The sequence below is a fragment of the Strigops habroptila genome, chromosome 4 (genome assembly GCF_004027225.2).
Source record: "Strigops habroptila isolate Jane chromosome 4, bStrHab1.2.pri, whole genome shotgun sequence".
In the NCBI taxonomy this organism is placed as follows: Eukaryota; Metazoa; Chordata; class Aves; order Psittaciformes; family Psittacidae; genus Strigops; species Strigops habroptila.
The window spans coordinates 57143611-57169572 of NC_046358.1; the positions used below are offsets into that span (position 1 = coordinate 57143611).

At 37.9% G+C, this 25962-nt stretch overlaps 1 protein-coding gene across 10 annotated transcripts in view; it reads right to left on the bottom strand.

Moving 5' to 3' along the window:
- The window catches only part of GALNT18 (polypeptide N-acetylgalactosaminyltransferase 18), a 231306-nt gene that overhangs the window by 31513 nt on the left and 173831 nt on the right, over positions 1-25962 (bottom strand). For 8 of the 10 annotated variants that reach the window (XR_003991255.1, XR_003991253.1, XR_003991254.1 and 5 more), the window contains 3 exons: positions 23562-23747; positions 19496-19633; positions 15228-15323 (listed from right to left, as the gene is read on the bottom strand). Coding sequence is in view for 7 of the 10 variants with exons in the window: in XM_030484931.1 (XP_030340791.1) it covers positions 15228-15323; positions 19496-19633; positions 23562-23747 (420 nt within the window). In the remaining 3 variants the exon portion in view is untranslated. Of the gene's footprint in view, positions 1-803; positions 999-15227; positions 15324-19495; positions 19634-23561; positions 23748-25962 lie in introns of all 10 variants that reach the window. The other 2 variants (XM_030484929.1, XM_030484930.1) reach the window with 1 other exon arrangement.

Sequence of the window (25962 nt, forward strand, 5' to 3'; positions counted from 1 at the left end):
AAAGCAACATGTTCCTATCACTGATCCAGCTTTCCAGCTTTTAGTTTACAAACCTGGAGAAAAAAAGTTTTTCCATTTTGTATGAGAACTTTATGCATGCAGAACTGTTCCTAAGCAGCCTTTTCATATATGTTACTGTAGACTTTTCACTTAGCTCTTCTACTTTGAAGTCAGAGAGGTCAAATTCTGACATCTCTCCCGAAGCATCTCCTCATAATCACTCCTAAATCTCCTGCACAAGGCCTGTTTTTGCAAGAGAATCCTTTTAACTAATGAGCATCCCCTAGATGAGTTGGATCCATTTCACAGGAGTACTGTTCTTTATTTACATTATGTTGATGCTTTCTTCCACGAACCATCAACTTAATAATAATGAACGCAAACTTCCTCAGATTTCATCACCTCAAAATAACGTACATGAAGTGATCTGTGCTCTCTTAGTAACACTGTTGCTATCCTTACCATTCTCTGCTGTACATGAGGCACTGGATTTGGTCTCCTGGTTGCACAAAATATCTCTCTGGCTTGTCTGAAGCTGCTCTGCATTTAAAGCCTGATCCACATCTCATGGCTGTCAGCCAGATAGTGTTTCATGAGGCACTGATTGAAATCCATAGGCCAGTCCTACTGAAACTAGAGCTTTAGTCATTGTCCTGTTAGCCTAAAGCACTCAGAAGTTTATCCTTCACTATCAGTCAGCAGGCTTCATCCCAGCTGTTGTATACACTATTGAATCACAGCTGCTACTGTTTTGTATTGAAGATGAAGGAGTTTTATGGGTTGCTCCATTTGGTTAAAGTTACCTTATATCCTTAATGCTTGGCCTCTCACTTTGAAGAGCTAAGAACATGTGTCAGACATAGTAGCAGTTTTTCTTGTATCTGTCTCAATTCTTGCGGAACTTTTAGCATTTTGGGGAAGTGATGGTCACCTGAGGCCATGGAACTTTTTTTCTGATGGAAACTTTTCTTCAGCCCTGGCCAGATACAATCCTTGGCCTGGAGTTAGAAAATTTGGGAAAAGGCAGAATTATTTCAATCCCACTTATATTTGCCCATGCAGGGGGGTTCATCTGCTTGTATGGACAGAATAGGAAAAGAAAGTGTCATGAGATATTTTCCTTGGCAACTTGCTATAGCTGACCCTGCTTGAACAAAGGGGTTGGACCAGATCATCTCCACAGGTGCCTTTCCCTCTCAATCATTCTGTGACTCTGGGAATAGTCCCCCATAAGCACAAGACTGCAAACAGTTGGAAAGTGACAAAGCTGGAGGGACAGCAAGAATCCTAAGTGGTAATGTTTGTCTGATGAACAAAAAAGTTGATAGGCATTGATTTTTAGAAGTTTGAAGAGTGCTAAGGAAGTCAAAGAGAAATAAACATCAAGCCTGCCACAGTTCTTGCAGGTGTTGCTTCTTTCCTCTTAGTTACCATAACTACAGAGTTATCTCGGGTAGTATTTCTCAGATTACAGTATTCCTTCAAATTATTTAAGTGCAGTTATTAAGGGAGTCTACAGTGGGCAGATTTAACTTTATTTGCAAACAAGCTATGTACAGTATTAAAAATATATCTGGAAGCCAAAACTGGGCATTGTGCAGAAAACGGTTAATCCGTAACTATTCAGCATGGCTGCTGTTGAAAGTGGCTCTACAGAGTATTAACCATAAACGTCACCCATCTGGCAGAGTAACATTCAGCATTCTTGACAGTTCATATTTAAATTTCCCTTAAGTGCTCAAGAAGGTCCCGATTCTCACAGTTCATCTTTATGCAAACACAACTACTGTTACATATCATACTGAATTAAAAAATGCAGTCTGGGAAAAAAGCCATCTGATTGCTCCAGAAAAACTTAAAACCCCCAAATTCATAGTTGCTAATAAGAATGAAGTTAAACTTGATGAGATGTTTAAATCAATCCGACAGGTGAAAGGACTTAGTGTCATAACTACACTGGACACAAATAAATAAAACCATGATTAGTCAGTCATTCTTATAATTCTATCCAGCAATACTAAGTAATTACATGCTGTTTATATAACACTGACATCACACAACATTTTGAAGTCAGTTGGTACCCAATATACGCCCCTATGTGCCACTGTGCAGGCCACATGATAACAAAGAAAACCCTTTCATCACATTGCTGCACCAATGCAATGGTATTTGATAATTTCTATTTGAACAATGGGAGATTTCCTCATTTGAACACATTTGAGGACAAATTAAAAATTTAAGGATTTGATTCTGTGTTAATATAAAATAGAAGATCTGATTAAACCCCAAACCAACCTGAAATTCACAGCTCTGATTTACCATCACCGGTGTGCTCTCCTTACAGACTGAGGTCTGACCCTGCCCTTTGGTCACAGACTCCCATACTAAATGCAATGCAGCATGATCTATAAAAGTTCCAGGTTTAATGTGGTAACCTATCTCCATTTTCTCCAGTTTTTTTACTTAAATTCATGTTCTTTTAACAAAACTTGTGAGTTCATAAAAGCTGTACTGCTATTTTTATCTTCCCAAACTAGTGCTGTTTAGTGAGTCAGTCAATGCAGACCTCACGGTTTTAAGGCTAATTCCAGAGTTTGAGAGCACTAAAAATAAATGCTGAAATGGAATATGCATGCTGAATAACTCACTACATCTTTAACATAGCAAAAGCAACGAAGCTGCAATGTTCGCAATCAATGCGGTTCCCTGCTAAACAAATACAAAGTTAATACTGTAGTGGCATCTGAACAACTTAAATGCGTTCATCAGCTTTTTCACTTGATTGCTCTAAGCCTTTATGGACAGCCAGCTGAGCAGATAGGCTTGGCGTAAGAGAGCTATCTATCCCTGTATGATTTGTTTAATCACACTTTAAAAGAACAAAAATTGATTCAAAAAATTTAAGAACTATTTTTAAAGCCGTAATGTTCTTTACCTTACAAAAACACATAAAAGGATACTGATTTCTTTAAAGGCATATGATTATTTTTCTACTGTAATAATCAGTGTTATTTCTGTACATTCTAAATTGAATCAAAATTCAAAATAGTACTAGCTGTGCTTGCCACTTAGTTGACATGTCAGTAGGGTTACGAGCCAAAGAGACCAGTAGGTCTACATTAGGGCTACATACTTCCACTTGCTTAGCTCCAAATCCATTAAGTTATAGTTTCCAGAATTGTATCAGCTTTGATGACTTCAACAGTTACTGTCACTGCTTCTTATGATGGCTAGTCATCTGTTCTGATATGAATATGCACCTTATTCCTAATTTGTATCCAACTGGATTTAATTTCTAGCCATTGGTTCTTGAAACAATGCTAAATTAAAATCTCTAGTATCCCATTCTTTTGGGGAAACTACCTCTACTCGGTAAATATAACCAGGTTTGGACTGAACTGAGCTCTTGCTAAGAGCTAGTTTGCTCATTTCAAATAAATTATCTGACAAACATAGCTCTTCTCTTGGCTTACAAATCAATGCAGATTTTTGTTTTCAGAGATACTCATAAATATTCAATCATGATTTCATGTGAACTAGTAATCTCTGATCTTCTCTCTGCTTCCTGATTGGACAAATGATGGTTAACGAACAGGAGAAAAAAAAAGCCCTTGTTCACAGAGAAACACTGTGGATACAGTCATTCCATAAACATTTCTGCAAATAACTGTACTCTTCTAGTGGTGAACAATACTAGAGAGAAACTAAGATGAAACAAAATTGCTGATCAGAATTTGAATGAATGCTGTGAAAGTAATACGGCTCTTGTAATTACAGAGGAGTTAAATATGCTTTCATAGAGACTGAATTTGGTCCATGAATTCTAAATGAGCCAGTAGATGACTTCAATTAATGCAATGCCATAATAAAATTATCAGTAGAACTAAAGAAATTATAAAGTGAATCTTCCATCTACTCTATTAACTCCCTTCTCTAACAGTTCATAGAGATCATAGAATGGTCTGGGTTGGAAAGGATCTTAAGATGATCTAGTTCCAACCTCCCTGCCATAGGCAGGGACACCTTCCACTAAACCAGGTTGCTCCAAGCCCTGTCCAACGTGGCCTTGAACACTGCCAGGGATGGGGCATTTACCACTTCTTTGGGCAACCCGTGCCAGTGTCTCACCACCCTCACACTAAAGAACTTCTTCCTTATATCTAACATAAACTTCCCCTGTTTAAGTTTGAACCCATTACCCCTTGTCCTATCACTATAGTCCCTGATGAAGAGTCCCTCTCCAGCAACCTTGTAGCCCCCTTCAGACACTGGAAGGCTGCTATGAGGTCTCCATGCAGCTTCTCTTCTCCAGGCTGAACAGCCCCAACTTTCTCAGCCTGTCTTCATACAGGAGGTGCTCCAGCCCCCTTATCATCCTTGTGGACTTGCTCCAACAGCTTTATGTCCTTTTTGTATTGGGGACACCAGAACTGCATACATAGTTAATCACATACTGTCAAGAATTTGAGAATCAAAAATCTGACCTTCAGAACTTCAACTCTGATGAAGTAACAAATGAGACAGCGAAACATCAATCTAAAGAATGTTTAAACTGACAACCATAAGACAATTACTACAACATCAATCTCCAAGTGCTATACATGTGTTCCAATAACTATATTGCTTTTATGCTGAATTTATATTGTAAGCGATGATTGGTTTTAAAAACTGCCGATTGAAATACCCATTTGCAATGAGGACAGACATCTTTAAAATATGGATAACACTAGCAATTGCTACTTAATATGCAACTCTGATCTGTTTCAAATTAATACACTTACAAAACGTGAATTGCTCAGTGTTAGATTATGAGATACTGCAGGAACCCAACACAGCTGCTTTGTTTCTCCAACAGCGTTAATTAATAACATTTTCAACTTAGCAAAGGAAAGCCCTGTCCTTTTCTGATTGGATCTTGTATTTCTGAGATTAAAATCAGCTGAAGTATGGAAATCTGTACACCTATTCCACCTGGCAGAGAAAGACTCTTAATAGAAAATGGAAAGTTATTTTCATTTACATTTCTATTTTGGGGGTGTTACTCCCAAAGCCCTTTGGCACCAGCTCACTGTGTATATGTAACAGACTACTGTAAGCTTCTACTCCTGAACTGAACCAAATATGAAAGGCAGGGCTACCTTTAATCGGCTTAGTGTTCAACATGAAAAGCAGAGAGTCTGAATCCAAGATCTAGTGCCAGACTTATCATCTGAAACCTCAGCAGTATTTCACCTTCATGTTTTCAAATATTTTGATGTTTTAACTTGTTGAAATCCTATTGGCAAAAACTATCTGTAAAAAAAATTACTATAAAACAAGGAGAAAAAAAAAAAAAGGCAGCTTTGTAATGTATGTGCATTTTTGTTTCCCAGAGGAGAACAGTTTTGAACTATAGTGTAATATTCAGGCTAACAACTCTAATCTCTTCTAAATTAAAACACTTCATGAGTGCTTGAAATGCTCTGATAATTTTAAATCCTTAGACACTGCAGGTGCTCACAACAGTTTTTTCAGTAAGATTTTCAGTGCAGTTTTTTTTACTGCAGATACTCTGGGCAAATTACCTTAAAAAAGTAAACTAGGGAGGGAAGTTCTCACAGTGACCATCATGAGCTCAGTAGCCATAATTTGAATTTATAAAGTGCAAAAAAAAAAAATCAAAAGAAGACAGTAACTTTAAACAGCTGTTTTCCTGCATCAACCTCAACTACTTAACAAAACCTTCTGTAATGTACAGCAATATCAACTTACGGCTTTTCTTAAAACACAAACCCAATGCCCACCAACCCCCAAATACCAACCAACCAGCCAAAAATCAGTCAAACAACCCCACAGCCAAACTGAAAAGGCCCCATTACTGTGAGCTGTGTGGTACAACAGAGATGCAATTTATTAATCCTGTGGTTTCTGCACACGAGCATTCTTTGTGCTCCCCAGCGTACTTCTCTGCACACTCCACAGTTTGCTTGCTACTATTTTCTGCTGACATGATGCATTATTCTCCTCTGCAGTGATGTGATGAAAGCTAAGTTTATCAGGCCTACATAAGTTACATCAGAATTTTTGCCAATTGAAGTTTCTATTCTCTCTATGGAAATACTGCTTTTCTAGGCAAAAGCTTTCCAACTGAACATCTCTGACAGCACTTTCTGAGCTCCCCCGACATTACTTCTGATAAGCATTTGCAATCTTTCCTCCCATTAAAGGTCAATTTATGCTTCTGTATCTTTTCAGCACATCGTGTAACATACGTAAAATTGCACCAGTACTTCTACTGTAAAATACTAAATAGTACAGCTATCTTAAAAGAACTCTTACCCATTCTCTAAGATGAGCATTTCCCTTTTATTTAGAAGAATGAATGATTGGACAGATAAAGCATAGACAATTGCTTTTATTCCTCTTATATTGTGTGGTCAGGGGGTTTATTTGCTTTTTCAAACACACATCACCTGTGGCACTAGCCAAGCTACTTTTGACTCTTCTGCTGCATCTACCTGCATAAAACAAACAGTCATTTCTCAGTCAGAAAAATGCTTATGGATTAGCCAATATTAATTTAAAATTACCTTTGTTTTCTTAGAGCCTTTGTGGCTCTACGTTTTCAAGTAATTCAAGTCCTTAATACTGTTCCTTTTGATCCTAGATATTCATAGCACTTAAAAGAATGGAATTACTTCTTGAATTCTTGCTTCTTAGCTTCAACTCAGGTCCTGGAACCTGAATGTCAAGATTACTACTTTAGCCAGATCACTGGTTTTAGTTTATTGTAGTATCTTCCTTTTTCATTATTCATGCTCACCATCAGCAGTGATCCTGAACACTAGGCAGGAATACAGATTTCAAAAGCATCTAAGACATTTTTATGTCTTTTAATTCTAGGCCACTCCATCAAAGCAAAGAAAAAATTTCTTTAAAACAAATCCCTTTCTCCAAGAGTACATAACTGCTATATGCTCCCAAATGAGAAAATCAATGTTACTCTTAGGAAAAAAAAAAAGATTACTTTTCAACTATTTAATTTCACTATGGTTGGAGTTTCAATTCCAAGCGATCAGTTCTCTCAACTGTCACAGGCACGCACAATGTTCAATGTTGTTACACTACATAGTTTCAAAACCAAAAATAAATAATCAGCAATATCCATTCCATTATTTCCAAATTGAGGGATGTAGAAGATATGTGCTCTGATTCGGAATAATGCAGCTCTACAGCTTGTGGGTTTTTTTTGTTTTGGTTTGTTTTGTTTTGTCTTTAATCAGTGCAAGGGAACACAGAAAAGACCTATCCTAGGTCTGAAATATGAAGAAGGGCCTCTTGTGCTCAGTTTTTTGAATTCAAGTCTCTTTTACCCTGTGAGCAGAGAATGACTTTCGTTAAGTCATGAAATGAAGAGACTGGTTCGTCTCTGGTCCTGCTGTCATGAAAACCTAAGGTCCGTTGCAAAATACAGTCAACAAATCACTCACCAGTCTATACTCAGACAATGGGCCTAGTGATCAGATTTATATTGGTATTTTAGAAGCTAAAAATTGAACACCACTGATCTTCACTTGTGAATAGACAACCCTGTTCAGTTTAAGTAAATCTCTCCTACCAGGCAATAGATGCTGAATTTGAATTAAGTAAGCAATACAGAAGACTGGGCAATGGTCACACTACACAACAGAAAGCCTCTTGGATCAAACCACAGCAAGTACAGAAATAATTTACTCACAGCAAACGGTTCAGCTCCAAAACTAGAAATCAGGTTAACAGTCTCTCTCTCTGAAACTTTGCACTGAAGTAAATAATGAGAATTTGGTCAGAAACAAACTTAGGGAAAAAGGTTTAAAAAAAGAAAATAATATACAATGTGGAATGATATATTATTCACCCACGACACGTCTGCAAGAAGTAAGTGTTGTACTGCCTGTGCTAGGCCAAGGAAGGACGAAGGCTTTGGAAATCTTTGAAGCACTTCTGTAGCTCCCTGATGCACCTGTCAAACAGTCTAAAGAGGCTGCAGCTTTGAAAAAGTGTTTGCTGGATTAGCTTCTCAGGCATACATCAGAGAAACTCTCTACCTTGAAAGGGACTGCAAAAAACTAACACCAGATTTTGCTGCCATTACAAACAAGGTCACAGTTTCTATTAACTTTACTATGAACAAAATCAGGATTTCTGCACTGAAACAAATTAACAGAAATATAAATAGCCCCAATAAACTACTCAGCAGGCATATCTTCTCTAAGACATTAATTGCATGCAATATGAAGCAGGCCCTTTACAAAATATGTTTAAAATAAAAATTAGAATTCATTAATGCTTATAACCATCCTTGGGAGGACATTTCACCAACTGTAACTGTGTCTTCTTCTACTTGGACCTTTACTGAACTGAGCAACCTAGATTAAAAAAAAAAAAAAAAAAAAAAAAACCTATTCTAGTTCCAGAAGCATTTATTGTGGAAATACCTTTCTTCCCAGAGAGCATGCTGTATGGGCATAAAGTTAGGGTTAGGCCCAGCGCTTAGATCATTCCACAAGACTTGGGGAAAAGGGCAAAGGAAAACAATGAGCCTGGCTGTGCTCTGTCAGATGCAGCCTCTGAAAGAATGCGAAGAGAAGCACAGGCTCCTGCAGAGGGACACACAGAACAAGGCTGACCAGCTGAGCCACGCTCTTGATGCAGCTGCTTCGCTTTGTATCACTAATGATGTACTCCCTGTGGCTGTACCAAGAGAGGAATAACGACCCTCTCTACCGCGTGGTGTGAACTTTCAGTGCAAAGTATCTGCACCAAGACCTAACTGGATAGTTTGTGTGTTTCAGTGTCTATACAGCACTCTGTAGGTGTCTGCATACAGAAAATAATCATCGCAAACCAGGTAATGGCTAACTTCAGACCACCAGTGCAGTAGCAGGTCCTTCAAAAGAAATAGTACTATGCAGAGCAGTCAGATCAGACCATCTCATACACAGATGTTGAATGTGTCTCATGTTTACCTTGAAGACAAACATAAACATCAGTCCCAAGTTTGCATATGAGTGACAGCTGTTAAAACAGCTGCTGTGCTTCTTTTCGTTGCTTAAAATAAGACTCCTGAAAATGCTTATTGTAGACATCCCATCTTCAGGGCAGTGATTTTTCAAGTTTGATGGGTCTAATCATTAATCACATCAGCAGGCTTTGTTTTGTTCTTCCTTATTCCCTGACAACCAGTGAAACATGCTGGTATCAGTGGCTGCGGGATGCGGGGCCTTCTATTTAACTGTTTTTCTGCACAGAATCTCAGTTTGCAATGCTTATGTGTTTTACCCACACACTTAAGAACATGGCTCTACCACTGAATAACAGAAGACCTCTTGTTTTCTGAAATGTATTTCATAGTATTTTCTTAGAATGCTGTATTTTTGGCCTAGAATAATTACAATTTCACTTTAGGTTTAATTTTCAGCTGTAAGGAAAAAAGAATACGTATTAATCCATAAGCCAGCTCAGGATCTGAGTCAGCACAACTACAGGCTGTTCTTAAACTTCAGAAACTCCTTTAAAACTTTTCAGGGCAGCAGTATTGTGGTGCTCTGTCAGCAGCAGTGTTAAGACTGTCATGGAAAAGCAGCTGCAGAATTCAGTATTTTAATGATTTATTTTTTTTAAGCAAATGGAAAGGTTTAATGCAAAGCCTGACCCATAGTAAATGATACAATCACATTTTGTCTGTGTCATGGTTTAACCCCAGCTGGCAAGTTAAGTACCAGGTTGTGGCTTGAGATAAGAACAGTTTGATAATTGAAGTGTTTTGTTTAGTTAATTAAAAAAAAAAAAAAAAAAAGAGAGAGTAATAAAAAGGAAAGGAGAGAGAGGAACAAAACCAAAGAGAGACAAGTGATGCACAGTCGGTACAGTTGTTCACCACCTGCTGACTGATTCCCAGCCTATGCCTGAGCAGCGATTGGTGCCTCCCGGCCAACTCCCCCCCATTTATATACTGAGCATGACGTGCTGTGGTATGGAATACCCCTTTGGCTGGTTTGGGTCAGATGTCCTGTCTCTTCTCCCTCCCAGCTTCTTGTGCCCCTCCTCACTGGCAGAGCATGAGACTGAAAAGTCCTTGACCAGGGTAAGCACCGCTCAGCAACAACTCAACTATTGGTGTGTTATCAGCATTATGCTCAGACTAAAGCCAAAACACAGCACTGCCCCAGCTACTAGGAAGAAAGTTAACTCTATCCGAGCCAAAACCAGGACAGTCTATTTTTCTCCTTATAAAATGGTATATAATGCTTCTTGGTCACGATACTTCACATACGCAAAAGCCACTCCTAGTAAGGCCACTGTTTCTGCTTCCAAATTCCCTTAACACTCATTCTGACAAAGCACATCATTCTTCTCCCAGCTATCCTGGCACTGACAATTGTCCAATACAATGTGAATTTCATTAGGCACAGGAATCTAAAGAAAAATTTTAACACTGCAACAGACATTAAAATTAAGGCTCTTGATAGAGATGTTCATATTTGTAATGTTTCAATAACCTGAAGATCACACTAACTTTACCCTAGAGACATCTAAATAGTTAATTTAAAATAAACTGACAAATTTCTTCCCTTTTCCCCCCAAATTATTTGCAAAGCAATTTTAATGATTTTGATAAATATCTGCTGAACATTTATGAATTGTTCCCTACCCTGGGTTTTACACTTTGGACTAATAACTATACACTGTACTTTTTTATTGGAATATAAATGGCTTCAGTGATAGCCACTTTTAGTCATATAGATTTTAGTTACAAATTAACAAATATCTGTGTATGAACAAGCACCATGCTAAGACTTTTGATTGAAGAAAAAACCAGTTTTTACAAAAATATATACGAGTAACATTTTAAAATGAGCACTCGTGAATCATACAAAGAGTTTTTAGAAGTTCACTGGAGTTTTTGTAACTGCTGTTTCCAGTACTTCACACACTGTGCTTAGAATACAACATTAGGCTTTCAGGTCGGAGTCTCACACAGTGTAAATGGCATAGCTCTACTTGATGGCCTGACTACACTGCCTTCAGCAGAGATGCAATAATTCATATCAGATAGGGCTGTAGTCATTGGCTTCTGAGTGTCAGCTCTGCAGCCTCTTGCAAGAACATGAAAGGATATGAACAGGTGTCCCTTCTCACCTGCATTTCTTTTCTAGTAATTCTCCCAAACTAGTCTTCTGACCCCAGTCCTCAATTTGAATTCCTCAAAATCTAACTGGCTTGTATTGACTTTCACATCCCTGGATGAGTTTTGTGGTTTAGCTGCTTATAAATTGAGAAATATATGAGCCAGAAGCTATTGAGCAAGGGAACACAGAACTGCCCATTATCCCCTCAATCACAAGCACTTTTCAAGGTAAATCTGTACTTAATATATCAATTCATTGACTGATGGTACTTGTTTATTATACAATAGGTATAAAGTCTGTAGTAACGTGGTGCTTCATTCTCTGCAAAGAATCTTACAAATTATCACTCAGGAGTAGTTTTAATGCAAGTGACACGCTGTCATCAGTCTGCCTTCAAGATTACAGGCCTAGTTAAACAGCAGACTTAAACTACAAACATCCAGGCTCAGGTAGTTCCCAGAATTAGTAATTAAAACCCAAAGTGTAAAACACAGTCAGGCCCGGGGCATGTACTTACTGCAACTACAAGCAACAATCTTTTCCATGCAAAATGGGGCACTGCTGGAAATGGACCTTTAAGGCCTAAACATATGACTGAATTGTAGCTCTGTTTCAGTAAGCTCAAGAATTAAAACAGTACCTTTATCCTTTTATGCATGAGCCACTTAAAAAAACCAAGCAAAACCCCCACAACTTCACATGAACTTCACATTATGTACTGTTTTGCCACTACTATTCTTCTGTCTTCCCTTATTTCCTTTGTATTTATCTCCTCTTGCTTTCTCCCCTACTGCCAGTCCACCTTATCTCCCAATTTTGCTGTTTCCCTCTATCATTCCACTGAAGGAGGCTGCTTCCTCAACATTCCCAGCTGTCTCCAGTGTAGTCTCTTTGACTGAGAACAACTGAGGGCTCTTGTGCTTTGCCTCTGAGCTGTTCTCATGCAATTAAAGCAACATGAGTTCTACCACCACTGAACACTGTAGTAGGAACCCATTTTAGCTGTGTTAACTATTTTACCATGTTACATTTACTATGTTAACTTTTTTAATAGTTGCAGAAGTCAGTTGTGTTCAGCTATTCTGTGAAGCAGCAGCACTGCACAGCAGAAGAGGCTTCATATGAGAGGATAAGACCTACACTAAAAGCCCCTTCCAAATGGTTGACCATCAGCACACCAAAGGTATCAAACCACCTTACGGCTTTGACTCAAGCACATCTAATAGCTGCCCCACAGCCATGGTGGCAATGAGAAGTAATAGCAGATGCTCAGGTGTGGTAGTGATGTTCCCGCTGATGAGCGTGGGGAGTTATGCCAGCATACTGTATGCTGCTGCACAGATGGGAGTAGTAACAACAGTGCTGATTCTGGACTGGTAGTGACTAAAGGCATAAATGAAGGACGTGATGCTTTGGAAGCAATACACCCCAGCAGCAAAATCTGGGAGGATGAGCCACTTCGAAAATTATGCTCTTTGAACTGAATTTAATTATGAAGCTACATATGATGTTCCCGATACTGTCTGCAAAAAGCGGAGCATGGATTTTTAATGTCCAGTATGCAGTTCCCTTTCTGTTGACTTCAGTGGTTTCTTTCTTGCATTAAATATGCTAAAAGGAAACAGTAGCCATAGGTACACTTCTATTACTTGATGTCAAACGCCTCATCTAAGCCATTTCCCATGCAAAAAGATGAAAATCCAATACCATCTGAAAGAGGTTAGTGAGAAATAAAGGAAGTTACCTGATTTAGAAGAGAAGCTACAGCAGTAACTAAAACCAGTAACTTAAACTGCACATGAGGGAATGGTTCCTGGCAGCCAGATATATTAATGCACATCTAGATCCAATTGTGCAAAGCCCTCCATCGTGGCAGCCCTAAAACCATAAATGGTATAGCTGCAACAGTAAAACTTTGCACCAGAGCTAAGAACGGCATTACCAAAATCCTCAGTCAACCCTTTGACATGCGGTCCTGAATCAGGAGACTCATCTTTTTAACTAATCTGTTTTGAAAAAGATGGCCAGGTGGGCAAAGGAACCCCCTATACATAGCATTTCAGCATTACTAGAATAGAATTAGCATCTCACCAATATATTTTGTGGTTACTGGCAAGTTCATTAAGATTCAAAGGAATATTTAGTTAAATATTTCCAGTATGCTAGAGGAAATGTAAATGGCTGCAGCTCTGTTTAAGCAAGAGATGCAATAGGTGCAGTGGAAATCTCATAGAAGTATGCCAAATAATGTTTGTTAGTGCTTTTCCTGTTAATACAATAATCCTTTACATAGAAAAAGTCTACTCCTCTTTTAAAGAAAGTTCTTGCTCATTATCTTGCTCATACATAGGACTTTTGAGGGTTTGTTTTTAACATCATTAGTTACAAAATTAAATACATAGTAATGGGAAGGAGACACAGACATTGTAATTATGAAAGGAGCAGAATCTTGTCAAGGAAAGTTTCCCTTGTCTTTTTTCCCTCTGTTGTTTATTTGCTATCTCATTTATACAGAACTTCAGCTGACATTCAAAGGTAGTTCTTTATCTGGTGCATACTGAACTGTGCTAATTGAAGTGACTTTTTGTTGTTGCTGTTGTTGTTTGTCTCAACTATAATTAAGACTTCTAATTGGAATTTACACCCATGCCTGCAGTGTGTTGTTATCACAGATGAGATGCTAGAAGAGAGATATGGTGCCCTCCCAGAAGATGAAGAATAATGGCTCTGTCTCATGGGTGTATTGCACAGTTCCTTAGCAAAGAATGAGGACTAACTTAAAAACCTCCTGGAGGCAAATAGTAGTTACCACATAATTATGTGACAAATAAACAGCCCATGCAGTAAGCAAGTCTGATGGATGGGATTTTCAGATATTTTTGTCTTCATCATTCATAATTTACTCAAGCATGATGCCACTAGTGATCAATATTAAAGGCCCGCAGCGAAGGAAGCCAACACAGAACACAGTTGCAGCATGTGCAACTTAGCAAGAAGTACAGAGTCATATCTGCATTTCACCAAACCCAGCTCACTAGGAGATCCGGGTAGAGAAGACAAGACTACCTTGTTGCTCTGTGCTTATTTCTGAGATATTAGGATTCATTTGCTGTATAGTCAAATCATGTAACTGACAATTCCATGGGCAAAACCACATTCCATAACTTAGGTGGAGCATAATAGGGTCCTTTTGAGAAAGCAAATACAAAATGTAATCAGAGAAAAAAATAGTGATTCACACTGGAGGGATTTTTCAGTTTCTCCACTCACTCCCACAAATACATCCGTTTCCTTTATGTCATTTTTGCTTATGTTACTTTTCAGAGTTAGAGAATCTGCACATCTGTCTTTGACAAGCATGTTCTAGACCATGTAACATTATTTTTACTGTCAAGATTTGCCTAGAAACACTTTTACCAATGGCCATATACTTAGTCAGTTAGGGAGGCAAAATGTCTTAACCCTTTTGTTTGCCAAGTTAAGAAATCCTGCTGTGGTGTAAGAAAATGGAAAGGTTTTGGTAATTTGAGTCTGGCACATACTAGAGTAACAGGACAACAGCAGAGAAAGAAAAAAATAAGGAGCTTTAGAAGAAGGCTTCCACAAAAACAGGGTTTGGAATTTAACACAGCTGTATGGTGTGAAGAAGCTGGCTGTACATTGCAGATTTATGAAAAAGACAGTAAATCTATCAAGTAAATAAAATGTTGCTTCAGATAATATAAACTGTGAGTGTACATTAAATCTGTATGTAAAATGTTTTAAAACTCACTGTTTCATTCGTACAACACACACAGTTAAAGATCAGAAATGAAAATTTTTACCAACAAATCTGGGTCAGTGCTGACTCTTGTATTCCTTAAATTCTTTCAAAACGAATAAACAAACTTCACTGTCAAAGTGTTAATATACTAGTGATTCTCATTTATGGCAGAAATAATGTTCTAGCTTTCTATGAAAGAGCTGCTAAAGAGCTTACGCAGGTACTGCTGCAGGAAAACAATGACAGGTACAAGATGGTTCCTCCTACATAGTCTAAGAGCAGCAGCAATATCAGAGATTATTAGAGAAACTAACCTGTGGTGTCATTCCATGGCAGATATACATGATTGGGATATTCTCTGTGTCCGGCCCTTGATCAAGGCACAAATCACTTTTCAGGGAATTCTGCAGCTAAAATAAACAGAAAGAAAAAGAAATCAAGCAAATCTTACATAAGAAAACGACGGTATGATTACTTTCTTTTTCTTTGCAAAAAAAAAGCGTATGTAGTTGAGCAAGGAAATATGCAAAATTAAAAATACCTGTTGCAGTGAAGATACTGAAGAGAAAGCACTTGGACTAAATTCTTCCCTGTAGATAATCTAACACTTCAGATTTCAATTATGCTGCACATGGTTTCAGGGAGGGTAAATTTCAAAAAGCCTTCAGAGATAACAATGATTTTTGATAGACATTTTTTACAATATTAAATCTAACATGTCTCTGGTACACACTATATACAAAGGACAAATTTATTTTTTTTTACCAGTGCAGCTAGCTGAGCAGTATGGATGGAGCTGCAAACACAGGAGAAAGCCCTATAATTAACAGCTTTTCAGAATCACTCAGCAGAGTCTTCTTTTAAAAAAATCCTTTCTGCTGACACTTAGAGACTTGTGGCCAATTGGTATGCACTAGCTCTTCTTTGCATTATTCTGGGCTAGCCCACGCACAGCAGTCTAGCAACGAACAGACTGCAAAGTGCTTGGCCCTGGTCATCACAAAGCCCCATATATTACCTGTGCAATGCTGAGACAGAATTTTCTGAAAGTGAAGCGCTAAATTAATGAGCACAGATAGCCGGAAGGTCTTTTTAGAGTGTGAGGCCAAATATGTGGATTGCATACCCATGGGCATGCATAGAGGTGCTCAGTGGTGTAAGATAAATTCAGAGAGAATTGTCTGATGGAGGGAGTGAAGAGAGGATGTGGTTTGCAACTACCTGTAATTAACTGAGCAGTCCTGTCAGCTGTGTACAAGGTACTCCTTTGAGGAAAACAAACTGATATGCTTAGAAAGGAAGTCTAGAAGTGCACTAATATGTAAGAAGTGTGGACAAGCCTGAGATTGAAGCCAGGCAGTGTATAAAATGAAAACCAGGAAGTAAGATTTCCAACTCCAAACTTAACTTTAAATTCAATAATAAGACAGGACAAATCCCAACATTAAAGAGGTATCGATGCATTCTTAGCTGCTAGCTTCAAGAATTAAAGAAAGTTTCCTTTCTTAAAGCTCTGTATTTCTTAGCCATAAACGTAACCACAACCATGAATCTAATCATAATCAGGTGTTAGGCACCACTCTATCCAAACCAGTGATAAATATCATCTTTAATAACTCATACCTGGATCCATCACTACCTTTGGCTTTTAAAAACCTCTTCCACAAACTCAAATTCTAATGCTTGTCTTATCCCTAATGGAATAACCTTTTCCACAACAATTTCCATAGTAAAGGAAACAAAAAAGTCTGCCTTGACCAACATTGGCATGCAACTCAGCTGAGAGGGCTGACCCAGCAGCATAACAGGTACAGAGACTTTAGAGTTCATATTCTGAAAAGAAACACAACCTTAACCCTAACAGCAGCTGCCCGGTGATCAGGCGCTACAGAAAATGAAAAAATGCTATATCCCTTTTAATACCAGTCCTCTTCTTATGAACCTTGACAACAAAAAAATTAAAATGCACTCTTCAGATTTAATTTCTCAAACTTTTATCCCGATCACAACTCTACAATTAACTTAGAATATCTGTAGAGAATTAATCCTTACAAAAACAGAGAAACAAAAAAGACAATGGTCTGATAACTAATAATGGTGTCTGAAAATCTGAGGCCCAGACCTTTAGGAACTATCTCTTTCCAAAATCTAGTGGCTTTGTGGCAACCAACAATTAACTTGGGTAATGCAGTTTTAGACTACCAAGACTTAATCTTAATTACAACCCAAAACATAACCAGGTTCCCAATCCACATGCTGAAAACTTAGAAATAATTAGAAATAATTTCACCACTGAAAAATTAGAAATAATTAGTCAATACTCAGTTTGAAAGGGAGCAAATGGCAGAGTCTTACAGAACACAAAGATAAACTACACTGCAGAAATTTATCAACTTGCAAAATTATCTCAAACATCAAGCTGACATCAGGGAGCCAGTCCATACATTAAATACATCAGCTTTTGGCCTGCTGACACCACTTTCTCCTAAGTCTACGGGTACTGCAGACTTCAGAAAGAAACCTGGTTCCCAAACCTTTCTGCTGCCAACAACCTCAATCCTAGCTGTGTGTCACAGCATAAAATAAGACATCAATGATACAAAACTATTTTCCTAACTTTCACAGAACAGAGGGAAATTTAGGATTCAGGAATATGGGTGGTGACAATGTAGATGCCTATATCCTAACCCTCAATCCCTATTCAGATAACTTTTGTAATTACTCAGTAGTTTTTAAAATTAATGACAATGCTACAGTAGCAATATCTCTGTTTTCTACAAAAAGTGAAGTTAGTTGATGAACGGAAGTACTTAGAGAATCAGCAAGCAGCTGGCTTGATTTGAAATATCACACCTTTCTCCATTATAAGACACGCAAATGAACAGGAAAGCAGACTGAAGGAAAATTAGAGATCCAAGCACTTTACTAAGAAGATTGGGGCACCTGATCTTTTTTGTTTCATAAAACAGTATTTCATATAACAGTAAGCTGTATTCATAAAACACTCCCCCTTTACCTGTACAGATATATTGCCATAGATGTCCAGTTTGTGATAGTACAAATACTGAAATAAGGCCTACTCCTCACATCTTGCTTAGCTGATGAGGCTACTCTCATACTGCAGACAAAATACTGCATCATGTGCGTTATTATTAAGTACACAAATATGCATGTTCTGCTGACAAGCAAGTTCAGTATTTATGTAACAAACTCTTTGCTTCTTTTTGGTTTGTATACTGCCAGCAAGGAACCTTCAAAGGCTGATGAAAAAGTCTCAGCGGAATATAAAATCATAGGGTGCCTGTTCTCTGATTTTCATTTTGACTTACGTAATGCAGAGTTAATCCTGAGACTACACAATGAGTACCTTAGCTATTCCGCTGGTCTTCCTTTTTTTATCTAGTATATCTTCTACCTGCAATCAACCATTTTTTAGCAAGAGGTACCTACAAGCAGAACCATGCATCTATTAGCTGCTATACTTCCTTCTCCTCAGTAAACTCCACATCTGATTAGATCATGGCATCACTGAGAGAAATTCCACACAGTCTACAGAAGAGCTTCCTTGCACACAGGTGTGATTTGGGCATTGTTCTTAACTATTATGGAAGGTAACCATTATTTCATGCATTCAACATTTAATGCACAGGAATCAATTTTTGTAAATATGACACTGCTTAGAGAACATCAAAAGGACATCCTAGCTCTACTAGCTTATTATGGAACCATAGTAACTTCCTGTGCTCATCTTCCGTATCATGCATGCTTGCACTCTTGGTTTAGATCACTGTTTTTGTAGGGGCAAGAATTGTCTCTGCTTTATTTAGCACAGTACAACTCAAGCATGATTTCAACATAGACAAGGGTACTACTGTCACGCTAGTAATGATGATGATGTTCCCAAATTACAGGCATTTTAGCAGTAGTTTCTGTTGAATGCAACATAATTCTTGAACCTCTCTGGCATTGCTTTACGCATGCATTAGCTATGTGAGATTTCTTGAGCTCTGATCAGCCTGGAATGTTAGTGTTTAATACTTTCTTGCAGCAGATGTCTATGGTGATACCTGTTCTAGGGTGGATCAGGTTTGCTGCTAAATGGCTGAAAGTTTAATAAGGGAAGGCTTCAGCCTTTAATGGTTGGACTCAATGATCTTAAAGGTATTTTTCAACCTAAATGATTCTGTGATTCTAAATTCAGATCTGGCTACAATATTAAGAAGCTTGCAGTTGCAATAGTGAGCATATTTTGTTAATTCACCTGCTGCCACAAACCTTCCAATTGACAGCTCCAGTAAGTCTAAAGTATAATGCCTTGAATATCTCTGAGTAGAATGCAAGCCATGAAAGAAAGAAACAAACAAAAGATCGGGGAGGAAGATAACATTGAGAATATCTCAGCATAAACTACAACAAAGCAGCTGTCTCTGTCAGCTAACCAGTCAACTAAATTATTTAACTAAGGAGTCCAAGTTTATCTGATTCTTCTACTTAGAGCCAGGCACTGTCTTCATGAATTACTTCCACTATTGCACCTTGGTTCCCCACCTGTTGGAATGGGAAATGTAAATAAGACTCTTACCACCCCATAGGCGACAGTATCTGAATACATTCTCATTTCTGGGTACACACTGACAAGATACCACCTAAAGGTCTTGCACTGGAGTTTTTTCCTCAAGGCCTTCCTCTCAGAAATATCACCAATATCAATTCCGGAGTCCTGCATATAAAACAAAGGACAAACAAGCAAAAAAGACATCAGTGATACACTTCTGTGTAAACTCATCATCCAGTCTCCCTCATTGCAAAGATGATTATGACCTACGATAATTATCAGCTTTTGGCTGCAAAGTGAGTTTGTTACCCCCACACACTCCAGAAGTGCCCCAATTAAATATGATACAGGTCACCACAGGTCTCTTTCAAAGTCTGCTTTGGTCAATGGAACCACTTCTGTTGACTTCAGTGGGGCTTAGATCTAGCTTCCAATGAATATCACTGTTGTTCTCCAATTTCCTGGCACTTTCCAAATCCAGAAGTAATTGGCAGAAAGTAGCAAGTTGCCCTAGAAACAACCTTATTGCTGGCATCCCACTGTGGCCTAGTCATTAGTATATGACACTTTCTGGCCATTTTTGAAGTCTGGTTTAATGCTTTACTGCAAAGAGCAGAAGGTCCGCTCTCCTTTCTGAAATACCACTTATTAAATTTCTCTTGTAATGCAAAAAAAGAAGTTGCTATTTTTGTTAAAAGCAATTGCAGAATATTCTCTCCCCTAATTTTTGTTCTCCTTTACATTTCTGGCTAACCTAATTTCTACTTATCATAAGAGCAGCTCATAAAGAAAGGGTTTCATAAAGTCCCTGTATATAAAAATCAGTAATTTATCACATTAAAATCATGCAGTGGAAATTTTTAAAGACAGATCTAAGTGCAAATCCATGGCTGCTATTTAACAGGAAGTAAAATGAGACATTTTGCTCCACACTGTACTCTACCACTTCTGCCTCAGAACAAAACATAGGATAAATACATTTTCTTAGGGAAATCTTGTCTACTTAAACAACACCCTTTATTGGGCCATAAACACCCCAAAGAATTTGTCAGCCTACAGATATGATTTAAAATTAACATTGGAAGGATTGAATTTTCTTAGTTACGCATCAAAAAGGTATCTTTATAAATACCTAGGTTTCTGAGCTGTTAAAACACCAACTGCTTCTTACATCCCAAAGCAATGAATTAATGTTAATCTGAAACAAATGTATTTTATTATGGGAGCATTTTCTAGCTATAGTAAAATTGACTTCTATGGTAGCAAAGTATACTAAAAAGTAGGAAAGTGAGGTCTGGCATAAACAGTCATAACTCAAGTTAATCCTTCCAAGTGATGACTCCCCTCAAGCCCTAAATCATTCATAAAACTTAGTAATCACCTCCTTCCATGCAGCTGGAGAAGGAAAATAATTCACATGTAGCACCCTGGCTTTATCACCAGCAACAACTCAGCATGTTTCCCAAAGCTGAGAATATGATGGGAGGAAAAAAAAAGGGGAAAAAAGAACACCAAAAACATAAGGGAGGACACATGGAGAGCACAGCTTTTGCTTCTGGGGCTTAAAAAAAATCTCTCCTTTGGGTTTTAAGCGCTTTTCTGAATCTATTTATCAAAGTAGTTACGATGCAGAAATCACCATGGTATCCAAGATCCCCATTTGAAGCCCTCAGTACTTTAGAGCCACCCACGTTGATCCCAGGAGGGCAGTCACAGCACACTGCCAAATGATTCTGACTTTTTTTTTATTATTTTTAGCTCTCAAAGACTAAAACCTTTGCAAACATCTGACTCAGAGCTTCTCAGTGATCTGGGAATTCTTCCATGGAAAAAACAGGTCCTGTGCTTAACATTTTGGAATAACATATTTCATGGAAAGTCCTGACCGTTGTAACTGAATTCATTACTATTACCTCCACAGTCCATCACTTCATCAGCTTCTAGATAGAGAATTACTCCCATAGTTATCCACTTGTGTAACAGTATTTGGCCATGCTGTCTGTCTGTCCTCTCAGCATGGCTCTCACAATGATGTCTCAAACATCTTTTTGCCTAAGATGAAACCAGGTTTGATTTTAAAATAGTTCCTCTCCGGTATTTCACCTTTAGCTTACTTTGGAGGTAAGCAAAGATGAAACAGACATATTGCCATCCAGTCTGATATCTAAATTTGATCTAATCCCTCCCTAACCTTTTTCATCCATCATCTCTTTGCCCCCTTCCTACTGGAAGTCTGTATTACAAATGCCCCACAAGCTTTAAGTGATTATTTTAGGTTGCTTTACTCTGAATACTCCTGCTTTTTACTGATGTTTCTATACCAGACACTGCATTGCTCCTAACCTTTTGATGTATAAAAGAGGGCTCCCACTAATGATGTAGGTTTTCTTTATACTGACTGATTCAATTAAAGTGCTTGGGAGTGTAATTTTCTGATGTATTTTCCTCTTTCCCTTAAAAGGCCAGAAGCTTTCCTTAAACATGTACTTGTTTCATCTGTGAAAACTAAACTGCTTCCCAGTATATTTTAAATAAGTATGTGTGATGTGTGTGTTTATTTGGTTCTCTACAGCTTTGAGAAATACAAATGAAGGTTCTATGTGCTACAGATTCTGTACATTCACATAATAATAGATTTCTCCCTACAACAGAGGTATCTCATTACATTGCAGAAGAGGCTACCACTATTAAAAAGCTGATTTACCACTTGCCATTTCCAGCTTTTAAGTCTGCACTATGGTTTGACAGCAGTAGCCTTTGTGAAGATGAAGTTAGAATATAATCTGCACTGTAATTTATTCAAGCAGTTCAGTGCAATGATTAGTACATTTGTGGTGGGAAAATGACTGAAGATTGGAGTAGTAAGAAAACTTATTATTCCTCTTCAAAACTATGAACAAAATCAGATTTGGAGATACAAGATCTACCCTGCAAACACCTTGATGCACTTTGTGACCTGAAGAAATAATTTATTTTTTCTTTTAATAAATTAGTTTCAAAATTTATTATAACAGTCTTATTTTATTCTGATCTATCAGCACGGTCTAGATGGTGTTATTCTTACTTGTTAAATTCTCATTTAACGAGTAACAACAATAACTTATCTTTGCATTCTTTATGAATTTGAATTCCAAACTGCATTGAGATCTCAACTTCGCACAAGGTTAAGCAACACCATCTCCATATCTGGATGAATATTATGGAAATACATGTATGATACTGTATATCCTGGTTAGCAAAAGAAATTCCTAAGTTTTGTGTTAATGCTATGCTTGCAAGTGAGAAAATTGAAATTTGAGCAATCAATGAAGATCAATCTTCAAGAAAATAACAAATAAAATGAAGAAACTGAAATTTAAATCTATCAACTTGGCTCTGAGAAAGTTGAAAGCTCTTAACAGTTCATAGATTAAATACCACTGACTACAGAAATGGAGAACAACTGAAACCAGATATCAAACCGAACTCCCAGGTTAGCCATCCTACAGTATCTTTTCAATAGAAGGGACCAATCATTGCTTATCTATGGAAAAGAAGGCCAAAAGGGAGTTGTAGCTACATTCTGCAATATGGCATGAAATCCACCAGCCATCCCTACTCTAATGTGAAATTACTCACGAGTAACACACCCACAATTTAACTGATAGATGCTAACACCCCCTGCCCCTTGGCAGAACTCCTCTGACAAATCTGGCGGAATTACAGCTCTTTGTGATGGTAAATAAGACACTCAAATTCAAAACAAGATGCGTAATATAGATTTGATGGTTCTTTTTTCCACATTTCTGCAGCTAATAGGTTAAAATCTCCATGAAGAGTTATCAGTGAGGATAATGAACATGACAATAGATTAATTTTTAAGGAACCTGAAGTCAAAGAAATCGTTCTAGAATAAGACAGAACTAGATACATATTTTTATATATAAGTGTATATGTATAAGCATATCTTACGCCTATATGTAAGACATAAATACATACATATGTGTATACAAATAACAAAACCCAAGCAGAAAAAAAAAAAAAAGTCAGTGTAGGAGCCAAACCCAAAAGGATCTAAAGCCAAAGCTTGCAAACACAAGTCTTTGTGACTCACCTCCTGGGGTATGTTCCATGCCATATAGACATGGCTCTTAAATTCATCCATCCAGACTTCAGCCACCCTTAGTGCATTTCTCCGGACATGAGCAGTTAGATCTTCTGTGTATGGTTTATGTGCTCTTTCAATGTGGGCAATCCTGGAGCAAGGCAGAACCTCAACACTTCCTCCACATTGCCATACCTAGGAGGAAAAAAGACACTCTGCTTGTGAGAGCTCCCTGCATCACTGCTGTCCTTTAGTAAATACACTGAGATTATTTTATTTCTATGCTTGACATTTTTACAAAGAAGAATGACTACTCGAGACTTATTTGACTATACACAGGGGTTTTTTAGACAGTTGTGAGAGGAGAGTGTTACTACCTGGCCTTACTATGAACTTAAGTAAGTACTATGAACTACTACTTAACCTTACTACAGAATTATTACATTACCAGTAGTCTCTCATCACAATCTTCTCAGATCAATTCAGCTATTCTCAAGATTATTAATAAAATCATTTATATGGCATCCAAAACCATGGTGTTTGGGTTCAAGTTTTAATGCCTTGCAGGCATTTCCCTAAGACTGTGCACAGTCCATCTGAAGGCATACATGCACTATTCAGAATCTGGAACTAGGAAGCCTTATGTAGAAGGGAAACTAAGACAATCAACTTTTAAGATCACTGAAGTTTCAGGTTTTAGGAAAACTAGAAATATAAATGAATCTTCTGCTTTGCTTTAACCATAGCTCAGAAAAGACCAGGTTTATTTCTTTTGAGAAGGAGTGACAAAAACTAAGACTGCCTAGTGAAAATGTTCTATGAATAATTTCAACACACACTACTCTTGTAAATTATAATACACTTACAATGTAGGTTACTGTACCTGCTCAAGTGTTTTAGTTTTTCCTGCTACCACTAACGTCCATAACATTAATCACAAGTATCGCATTCAGTTCTGATTTCCTCTCTTTCTATTTTCAATAAAAGAGAAAACAAATTTGGCAGCCTCAACAGTCAGTAAATTACTTGAATTATGTTACATAGAAGCTCTTTTTCTGTGTATCTTGTATCATGTAAACTTCCTAAGAAGACCGAGGCAGCCCACTCATAATAGCTGAGTGGATGCTGCTCAGGTGAAAACTGAGATGTACTCCAATTGTTTGATCCTGCTGAACGAGAACCTCAGTGTCCCAGAGTCAGGTGTACTCACTCACAAACATAAGAGTTTGCCTTATGATGCTACTAGCAGGATTCCTGAGGCTTGATATTCCATACCACGAGAGTGAAAACATGAGAGCGAAGGTGCTCCTTCCTCGCACAGCACTTCCAGGAGAGAGCATATTCTGGTCTCCCTCCTAGTGGCCAAGGATGTGGGTTGGCAGAACATCATGTTCTGGAGCTGATCTCAGGCCCCTCAGGTCTGTCCATCCTATAGGCATATGCTCTGCTAAGGAGACACTTTGTTCACTTATTCATTTTATATATTTAGACATCTGGCTTGAATACAGCATTTAGGCATTTGGCAGCTCCTGAGACCAGAAAACGTGGCATCGATTCAGAACGTTTACAAAGCCTTTTCTGAACTGGTGCCTAATTGCATTCAGCATATGCTGGGAGAAGAGATAGAGCCTTGGTTTTCAGAGCTCTCTGGAAGATGAGCTATCCCATGCATGTACTGTACAGTCAAGAAGTGAGCTGAAAAGACTTCAACACATCTCTACGGCCAGAACTTGGGAAGCAGTAAGAGTAAACAAACATAACCATTACCAACAACAGGGCAAAACTGAGATGATCATAAATATTTAAAAATAAATGGGCAACTGATCTGGCAGAAGAATAATTCAGAAACAACGTTTGCGTCACATCTAAATATCACAGTGGTCAATCCAAATTAACGATCTAACAAAAATAATACTTTGTCAAACATTTAATTCTAAATGCTTCAGCTACATTACCTAATAAAGACTAAATGTGAAGTATCATCAGGCTTTGTTCACACAATGCCTGCTTTCAGTCCGAGCCATTTCTCAGTACAGCATTTGACATCCAGCTAGAAATTGTTTCAGAGTTACTCACTGTATGCAGTTTAAAGTAGTATCAAAAAAGACAAGGAAGATGTAAAAATTGTCATAACTTAGCCTAGGACAAGACAATTCCCATGCCGCATGTGCTGCTTACCCTGCCTAGCCTTTGCTAGGCCTTCCCCACTAGGGATGGCCTCAAGCCAAGTCCAACACGTGAACACCAAATCTTCCATGGGATTTTCTGAGTTGGGTCTAAATGCCACCTTGACAACAAGCTGAGCCAAAAATTCACAGTCTATAATAAGCTGAATTTCCAAGTAAATTTCTAGGATGTGAAAATCTGAAGAGTGGACTCATCTATAATTTTAACTGATTCAGTAATCAGT